General features: G+C 55.7%; 1 protein-coding gene across 1 annotated transcript; it reads right to left on the reverse strand.

Moving 5' to 3' along the window:
* Positions 1 to 755: 755 nt before the first annotated feature.
* LOC311522141 (interferon-induced transmembrane protein 1-like) lies at positions 756 to 3,610 on the reverse strand. Its single transcript, XM_084631136.1, has 2 exons — positions 3,256 to 3,610; positions 756 to 1,553 (listed from the first exon to the last, which is right to left on the reverse strand). Exons 1-2 carry the CDS (start codon positions 3,499 to 3,501, stop codon positions 1,380 to 1,382), a joined length of 420 nt encoding a protein of 139 aa, XP_084487262.1. The 5' UTR covers positions 3,502 to 3,610; the 3' UTR covers positions 756 to 1,379.
* Between the last annotated feature and the right edge of the window lie 5,904 nt (positions 3,611 to 9,514).

Below are 9,514 nucleotides of genomic sequence, written 5' to 3' on the forward strand. Positions count from 1 at the left end.
TTTCAGCGCCTTTCCTCGCTGTAGCTAAGTGAGTTATCTCCTCACTTCCCCGGGTCCCTTCTCCCACCTCTCCCCCAGCAGCCTGCCCGGGCCATGGGGCCACTGCCAGCTGGGAGGGGAGGCTGCCTTTCTAGGGACCCTGATTGGCCGCCAAGAACCAGTTTCCTTCCCCCATTTTCTCTCCCTCCCAGCCTAGTTTACAGCAATGGCTGGGTGCCATGCTCTTGCCAACTCCTGCTGCAGGCCTACAGAGGATATGGCTTTCTGCTGCTGGGCCCCCCCCCACTGTGAGTCCTCTCCCCCTGCTCCCTGGGGTGAGCCCTCCCCACCACTGCCCTCCCTCCCAGCACACTTTGGTGGCAGCACGCGCTCGCTTGGTCTCGTAGGCATAGCCTCACTCTTACGGTGTGCGCCTCTCATCAGTCTGTAGCAGGCTCTGGGGTGCTGGATTCGCCAATGGCTGCTGGCTCGAGTGTCTCCATTGTACCTGTCCTGCTCGCTGCACCTCCGCTGGGACTGGCGGGGCAGCCTCCGGCTAGCTGCTGTGTCGCCTTCCAGTCCCTCTTGGTGAGCACCCCGTGTCTAACTCATGCCCCGCCTGGCCTGCTCACACGCCTGGGTCCCCCCAGGCAGGCTGAGCCCACTGGCCCGACTAGCAGAGCCCTGGGGGTAGCCAGAGGCCCCACACTCCTCCCCAACCCACCGTTCGGAGCCATGCAGGCGTTTGAGAATTTTGGCCGAAAAAAATAAGCCGGTTTACAAGAGAGAAAGGAAAGTTTATTAGAGCTGTTCCCCCAGCTCGCGGTTCTACTCCAAATCACTCTGAGTGCCCGTCTCCGCAGAGACACCAGGTGGTACGTCACCCGCAGGAGAGCTGCCACCCTTCCCCTGGAGCTCACCCGGTCGCCTTGCGCCAAGAAGGGCTGGCTCACATCACTCCCTGCCGGGCAGCCAGTGAGCAGCCCAGCTGCTGGGCTGTGGATGGAGAGTAGGCCAGTCACCCTCAGAGGAAGGGTGGTGGTGGGTGAAGCAGAGTGGTATGGGGAGAGTCCCATGGAGGTGGCACAGCAGGGCCCTGGCATGAACCCCTGTGCCTCAGCGTGTTGGTGGAAAGGAGGACAGGGGAGAGAGCATCTCTGAGGATGAGAGTGCTGCCCGCTGTGTGTAGGACAACAGCTGGAGTGCCACCCTGCAGCCAGGAGGAGAGCACTGCTCCTTCCCCAGCTCCCCAAACAGCAGGAGGCGGCCAGGCACTGGTAGTGAGGGAGCAAGCGGAGCTGGAGAGGGAGGTCGGAAGTGTAAGAAGTGTGGCGGGGGAGCCCTGCCTGCGGGGCGATGTAACAGCCAGGACACCCCCCCTCCGGCCGGCTGCGGCGAGTCTAGTCTCCAGGATGCATTGCGTGTGTGACAGCGATGACCCCTGTTGCCACGAGGATGATGACGAGGACGAGCAAGAGCAGGGACAGGCCCAGGGCCATGATGTTCAGGCACTTGGCGGTGGAGCCGTAGCTGCTTGCGCCACTGTGGTCGCCGACGACTTTACGATCCCTGGCCTGGAGGGAGGGAGGGAGGGAGGCAAATACAGCGTGTGATCCTCGTGCTTGGGGACAGGGCATGTGAACCTCTGGGCTCGCAGTTCCAGGGCCTCAAATTTCCCTGCACTCAGGCTGGGGTGTGCCAGTCTCAGAGGGCCCCCCCTTGGGGGCGTGGGCGGCGGTGTATGAATTTCGGGAAATGGGCCTGTGGGAATCTTGGGGGGCTCACGTGGGAGAATCTCAAAGTCCTGGGGCAGTGGCTCTCAAACTTTTGTACTGGTGACCCCTTTCACATAGCAAGCTTCTGAATGCAACCCCCCCCCTTATAAATACATTTAAAAGTGTTTTTAATTGAACACAATTATAAATGCTGGAGGCAAAGCAGGGTTTGGGGTGGAGGTTGACAGCTTGTGACCCCTCATGTAATAATCTTGCGACCCCCTGAGGGTTCCTGACCCCCAGTTTGAGAACCCCTGCCCTAGGGCGATGGGTGGATGTGATGTCAGGGGCGCTCAGAGCTTGGCTGTGGGTGAGCAGCTGAGCCCACAGGGGGATGGGTGTGTCTGAACGCAGGGGCCCTGGGGACTGGATTTAGGACCAAGCTGTGTGTTTATCAACTGCCTGCAGGAAACAGGTGTTCTTCATGGGTAGAGATAAACAACCAGGAAACTCCCCAGAAGGCCAGGGCTGGGAGGGGCAGCGAGTTCCTGCAGCATTGCTATGCCCTCTGTTACAGACGGGCTAAGTGCGAGCGGCTGGAGACCTGTCGGATCCCCATGGCCTGAGTTAGAGCCTTACAAAGTTGCACGGGGGCTTATCTGTGACCCCCGAGTCTGTAACAGGAGAGGCGCAGTCCCATCAGCCCTGAGGTCCCTGAGCGTTTAGACTCAGCGCCCTTCTCTCTCCCAGCAGTGGGGTTTCCTACGTCTGGGGCTCAGCCCCTTGATTCTGGTTCTCTTTCCTTTTAGCGCAGCTCTGTGAGCGATAGCATCCCCTTGCCCCAGCCACACAGCTGTAGGACGTCCGCTCTCCCCTTCCCACCCCCCGAGCCCCTCACCATTAGTGCTCAGCCCCCAGCAACGGCCCCCACACTCAGGGCCTCCTTTGCGGTTCCAGTTGTCTCTTATACTTGGCCAGCAACTGTTTATTATCCCCTTACTCTGGCCCCAGAGCCGGGCTGTGGCAGGAAGAGGCCCAGCGTGGGAGCGCTGCACGCTTTATCAAGGCTGGGGAAGGGGGGTGGGGCGGGGGGTTGTGAAGCTGATAGAGCTGGAAAGTTGCTACTAAATTTTGTCCGCTCCCAGGGCCAGAGGGTGACTTAACGGGGCAGCACAGACTCCTGGCACCAGTGGGGGGACCCCTCAGCCCAGCCTGTGTAGCCTCAGACACTCATGCCCAGGTGCTCTCGGGTCACCCCCTTTGGGGAAAGTAAGCGGCAGGGTGGGGAATGAGAAGACACCCGTACCAGGGGCAGAGGGACAGGCTACAGCGGCCACGTCTAGGTCAGCCTGAGACCAAGGGCTAATCCCGTCAAGGGAAGAGCTTCACCTCAGCCGCAGCCAAGTGTACGCGCACACATTCATGCCACCGCAGCCCACGGCCGCAGGCGATTGCCCTGCCACAGGCTCACCCGTGGACACACGGCATGCAAGCGCAGGGCAGGCCCCGTGGACGCACGGCATGCATGTGCAGGGCAGAGCGGGGCACTGGCCCCTCTCACCTTGACGGAGAAAACCAGAGCCATGAAGCCGAGGCAGCAGAAATTCACATAGAGGGTGCTGAAGATGGACCAGATGATGTGGTCGCTGGGAGGGGGCAGGTACGGGTGCATGCTGATAACCGTGGAGCTGACGGTGGCCCCTGGAGGGACCTCTCCGATCTCACTCTCTTCCTTCAGGTGCTCATAGTTGTGGTTTGGGAAGGGCTGGTTGCTGCGGGCCGGGAAGGTGTACGGGGTGTTGTCCATCTTCCCTCCGGGTGACCAACAGCTGCTGGCAGAGCCTAGGCAAAGAGGAATCTGCTGTAATCTCCCAGGCAGATCTCAGGACTGGGGCGGCCTGGAGCTCAGAGCAAGGAGGGAGGAGGTGGAGCTGCAGGAGAGGGCTGGCCCTTGGTTTCTGCTCTGTGTGCAGCCCTCTTTGTATTTCCCCACCTTCCCACTGTAAGTTTCAATTTCTCAGCCATTTGAGAGCAATCTGGAGAACAGAAAGGTTTCCTCTGCCAGCTGGCATCCCAAGCCCTGCAACCACAAAAGGTCTGTGGGTAAGGTCACTCAAATCCCGATATTAGGGGCTTTGTCTTGTGTAGGACCTTATTACCCTGGTATTACCCTGATTTTTCACACTTGCTCTCTGGTCACCGTACCTATGGGCCTCAGTCCTCTTCCCTGGTATTTGCTTTCCCAGCGGCTCAGCCAACACCCTGGAGTGTCCACCCCGACGAAGTGGGCAACAGCTGAGAGTACAGCTCTTGCTGCACTGTTTACCATCACTTTTATCCCCACCCCCACCCCCGTTTGCTATCGCTGGGTGGGATGGGACCACAGAAAGACAGGCCCAGTGGGTTGAGGGCACTGCACCCCAATAGCTGGGGTAAATGTGCAAGGCCCCGCTCAAGGTGTTTTACCCAGGCTCCTGCTCCTAGCACATGGAGGTCTAGAAATACAGGCTGGGATTTTTGAGAGCCCAAGGGACTTAGGCACCCAGCTTCCCACCAAGCAGTCCAAAAATGGGATCAGGCATCTCAGACTCCACGACACATGTATGGAACAGATTAGTGCAGATGTGATGCAGCCATGAACAGCAGGAAGTAAATAGACCAGTGCGTAACAATAGTTTGACCCTATATACCGTAGATTTCCCTTTGCACCATACAGTAGAAGCCCCTACAAAGCATAGATCTCGAAGTTCTTTACAAAAAAGGGATCCGTTATCATTGCCTTCCTTTTACAGATGGGGAAACTGAGGCATGGGCCAGTGAAGTGACTTGCCAAGGGTCACCGAATGAGTCCGTAGCAGAGCTCGGAATAGAACTCAGGGTTTCTGATTCCCAGCCCATGCTGCTGAATCAAACTTGCCTCTAACTGCAGGCAGGAGTGCAACTATAACACTGACACATAGCGCACAAACAGCAGTGATGGCAAATGCTGCTGGGCTAATGGGAATCCCGGTAGCGGGCAGACTTGGAGGAGCATTGCCACCATCTTGGTCTTCCAAGGTTTGTCCTTGTTTCCATGGATCTGCCCCCTTCCCCGGGCCTGTGCTGAGTTCCCATCCCATGACAGATAGGTCTGTCAGGACTGGAAGTGGCGGCGTCCTATCACAAGGTAGCAGAGCCATGTTGCGATGCACTCTCATGCGTTACACTTATTGGTCCTGCGCAAAATAGAGCAAAGGTGGCAACCCACTTAAATGGGGGGGGGGCAGGGAGATGGTCTGTCGAAGTGACTCCTGTGGCCAGGAGGTGGGTTGGGGAGCAGCAGTCTGGCAGACGGAGAAGGCCTGGCCTCTCTAGGAGCCAGGCCAGGGCTGTGAGGCTCAGCCAGGGAAGCTGCTCCTCCTTCAGCTCACTGGAGGCCGGGCGTCAGTGATGCGTGAGCAGGCCTGGGGAAAGTCTGGAGCTGTCTGTTTGCTGGGGGATTAGCCGGTTTGCACATTTTCCCTGTTGGGTGGGGATTAGGGGTAGCTCTGCTGAGGGGAGCTGTCTGTGCAAGCCCTGCTGTTGCTCAGGCCCTAGGCCAGTGCCGTCTTCTCTAGCAAACAGGGGCGCTGTAGTTCTCCCCCAGTTTGGCCCCACCAGGGTTGGCGATGGCGGGAGCGCTAGGGTAGACAGGCCATGGGGCGGTTCTCACCAGCCCCAGCAGGGTTAGAGAATGGGACGGTAAAGGTGCCCGTGCCCTGTCTACGCTACTGCTCCCGCCATGATTACCCTGGGTGGAGCTGCCCGGGGGGGGTGAACTAAAGCTAGAGTTAGCTCGTGGAGATACCCCCGCAGGGGACCCTGCACGTACACGCCTGGCTCTCCTGTCCCAGGGCCACAGCCTCAGTTAGGAGTTCTGAGGGGCTCCCCATCTCCTTGAGCCCACCCGACAGCGGAGGCAACCTGGGACTGGGTCAACCTTTGCCCAGTGATCCGATGCAGGTGCGGGGGCAGTGACAGTCACCGATCCCCACTGTCCTGCTGGCCGCAGCCCCCCTTCTTTGTCATGAGACGCGGTGGAGACAAAGCAGTGGCAGCTGTTTCCCCCTCCTGCGTGACCGGTCAAAAGGCAGCAGAAGTGGTGCAGTTATGTGGTTTCCAATGAAGATGTGATTCTGCACCTTTCGCTCCCCTCATCCCAGCTGCTCCGCTGGCCCTGGGGCCGGGGAGCCCTTCCTGCTCAGGAATCTCTCATCTGTGCCTCTCCCCAAACAACCTCTCCCTGGGCAGCAACACAGAGCTTCCCTGCAACAGTCAAAGGGGCCGGGATGCAAGTGGCTGCAGCTGGAGCCGAACAGGGCTCAGCCGGGTGCTGGAAACAGGCCAGCGAGCATGTTCATGCCAGGGGAAGGAGCAGCGCCGTGTTTGGCTTCAGCAGGCCCCTGAAGCCGTGGTTTCTGAGAAATCACGTGGCCCGTTAGCTCTCGCTTTCCTGACTTGGACAGCAGGACCCTCCTTTCCTGCCGGTTAGGTTTCTGGTGTCAAGGAAAGAGCAAGCGACAGGAGCTAATGCAGGAGTGGGCCGGAGGGGAAGAGCCTGGAGACATGCAGTGGCTATAGACCTAGCTGTGCACTGGGCCTCTTCCGAGCTACGGCTGCCCCAGCTGCGTCACCTCTGTTCCTTCCCTGGGACGGCCCCCGCATCCTCCTTCTTACTCTTTCCAGTAAAGCCCCTGCACACCCTCTCCCTGGCACAGACCACAGGCCTCTTCTCTCACACCCTCTCCCTGGCACAGAGCCTGTGTGTGTGTGTTCATGAGGGAGAGGATCTAGGAGCAAGGCTGGATCTGGGCTTTTAACAGCCCAGCATTTAGCATCCATCGGTTTTGGTTTAGCCTGTTATAAAACTGGGGGCTCCTTGCTAAACTCAGAGCCAGCTTTCAGAACCCACCCCAGTCATAGGGTGTGTGGAGCTGCAGCATTGTCAGCCCCAGGCATTCAAAAATCATGAGTCAGACCCCAGAAGAATCAGGATCAAATGTCAGTTTATTTAAAAAAATGTTTGGGGCTCTTCTTTTGCCTACTGGTTTCTGAGCCATCAGGGTTCCCTTGGGTCACATTGTCAAGGTTTTCCTCCACAACCAAGAGTACTAGGAGCTTAGCTTTGGGGAACACAGGCACATACATACACACACATATTTTTCCATGACTCACAATAAACATCTCAGAATTTTGCAACTCTGGATCTGAGATGTTAGTTTGGCGATGTCTCTTGCTCTTTGTTTAGGAGCCACAAGCTGTGTGTGTGTGTGTGTGTGTGTACACACATGTGCGTTACCGTCCCCCTCTCCCATGCCACTTCTGCTCTCTCTGGCCCATAACCAAAGCCCAGCGAAGTCGGTGGAAAGAGTTCCAGTGACTTTGATGTGCTTTGGATCAAGGTGTCTGTGTGTGTCCCTCCCACCAGCTACTCTCGCTGGGTTTTGCTCTGGGTGTGCTGCAGGCTGCTCTGTCCTCTAGGGGGAGGAAAGTGATGCAACAGATCTTCTATTGTCCTTCCTGCAGCCCAGTTTACACTGATCATCAGGAGCGCAGCAGCTCAGGGCTCCTTGCTCAGAGACTACTGCTGAGCAGGCATGGGGAGTTTTAACACTGCAGGAGAGTCTTCCGGATTAACAAGGAGACGGCAGACTGCTTCAAATCCAACCCCACTGGGTAGTAATTTTTAAATGATTGTTACTTAACATTTCTATTGTGGTAGCACCCAAAGGCCACAGTCAGACAGGGCCACATGGTGCGAGGCGCTGTACAAACATATTGTGACATTCCCTCCCCCAAAGGGATTTGATGTAGCCTTGCTATTGGGACTTTCGTGGGGCTTCCCTTCCAGTCAAAGAGCGCAGCTGCTGAGCTCACATTTAAAAAAAAGGAAGGTCCAGATACGCAGCTGATGTATATCAGGTAGCTTCAGCGTTGTACCGATTCACATCACATGAGGTTCTGGCCCAGCGTTCTAGCTCTTTCGTTTGCAGAGAGGGAGGAAAGAAACACGCGGCTGGCCAGGTTAGGCCTTCTCTACAGCGGAAACCTGTTTTGGTATCATCTAAGGAGTGAATTGAAACCGCTGTAGTTATAACTCCCTTTGTGGGCACTGCCATGAGTGGCTTATTTTGGCACCAGTTTAGCTTGTGTCCCTTGGGAAGGGGTTAAAGCTAAACTGACAAACGGCACCCTGATCCCTGAAGAGGAATGTCCACACTTGGAGTTATACAGTATAACTGCAGTTTCCACGATATGCATCTGAGGAAGTGAGCTGTAGCTCACGAAAGCTTATGCTCTAATAAATTGGTTAGTCTCTAAGGTGCCACAAGTCCTCCTTTTCTTTTTGCGAATACAGACTAACACGGCTGCTACTCTGAAACCTGTCAGTATAACCAGAGTGATTTAACTGGCCACTTTCCTCCATAGACAGGCCCTTAGCCCAGCCATGCAAAAAACCATTCTGCGGCCTAACCCACAGCAGCGGTACAGATGTGAAATCTCTGGTTCCCAATCACACTTGTGTAAGCAGAGTCAGGATGGGCTCCACCCTGACATCTGGTGGTGAAGTGTGGCAAGTTGTGGAAAAGAACTTCAGGGGCTGATCTCATTTGCATAGGCACACCCACCCCGCCTAGAATGAGGCCATAGCTGCCCAAATGGTCACTTTGGCTGCTGTGGGATCCCCAGTGTCTCTGTTATTGGGGCAGGAAGAATAAATTGTTATTACCCTGATTATGGGAATCAAGGACAGTGGAACTGTACTTGGCCTTTTGTTATGATGGAGGGACTTGCCATCAACTAAGTAGCACTCGCTAGGCAAGGGACATGGGTTCCAAAACTCTGTGAATTGAGAGAGAGGGAGAGAGAGGGGGCTGGGGACAGGAGACAGGTATTAGCACTAGGTGGTATGAAGTATTATTAATACCTGGTGAGGGCTTTGCATGCTAATTGCACTTCCTTCTCTGTCCACTGTGGAATATCAGAGCTAATTTTGATTCCATGAGGAGTCTAGTTATAGGCTGCTGAGCTGAATTGATTTTGGGCTAATGGTGTACCAGCACTGAGGCTCCCCTACTTCAAGCTGAAATCACAAAAGAGCTAAACTTACTAAGAGCTGAAATCACTGAGTGTTGTGTTAAGTAGTGGGGGAGCCTGAAGCTATATGGTGGAGCAGTTTGTGGGCTGGCGAGCAGAGCGGCTGGCAGAGCATTGCAGTTTGTGGGACGGCAAGCAGAGCGGCTGGTGAAGCAGAGCAGTTTGTCGGATGCCTAGAGCAGCTCATGGGGTGGCTGGCAGAGTGGAGCCCCATGCAGAGGTGGGGCCATCAGCTTTGGACCATGTAAGGTGCCCCTTAACCCCCCTACCCCCCCCCAAATCTCTACCCAGGTTGGGAGGTAAAGCTCTGCAGATAAACTTTTGAACTCTGGGGCTGCCCTGACTAAGGACAGAGACTTTTGGGTCGTTGGACTTTTGGGACTTTGGGTGATTTTGGGTTGCTGGACTCAAGAACCAAAGGGAAAGGACATGCCCCAATTTGCTTGGGGTGGGTTTTTTGCTCATGGGTTGTGTTATGAATCCTGTTGGTGGTGTTTCCCCAACATAATGCCACATTATTTCTCTCTGTTATTAAAACAGTGTTTCTCTCTGTTATTATCATACACATTGTAAGGAGAGTGATCACTTTAGATAAGCTATTACCAGCAGGAGAGTGGGGTGGGAGGAGGTATTTTTTCATGCTTTGTGTGTATAAAAAGATCTTCTACACTTTCCACAGTATGCATCCGATGAAGTCAGCTGTA

This window comes from Lepidochelys olivacea, assembly GCF_965140295.1.
Source record: "Lepidochelys olivacea isolate rLepOli2 genome assembly, chromosome: 6".
In the NCBI taxonomy this organism is placed as follows: Eukaryota; Metazoa; Chordata; order Testudines; family Cheloniidae; genus Lepidochelys; species Lepidochelys olivacea.

Excerpts from the sequence above, each read along its gene's own strand:
- LOC311522141 (XM_084631136.1), bottom strand. The coding sequence starts at position 3,501 with ATGGACAACACCCCGTACACCTTCCCGGCCCGCAGCAACCAGCCCTTC. Across the intron at positions 1,554-3,255 it reads CTCTGGTTTTCTCCGTCAAG|GCCAGGGATCGTAAAGTCGT; the intron begins GTGAGAGGGGCC and ends CCCTCCCTCCAG.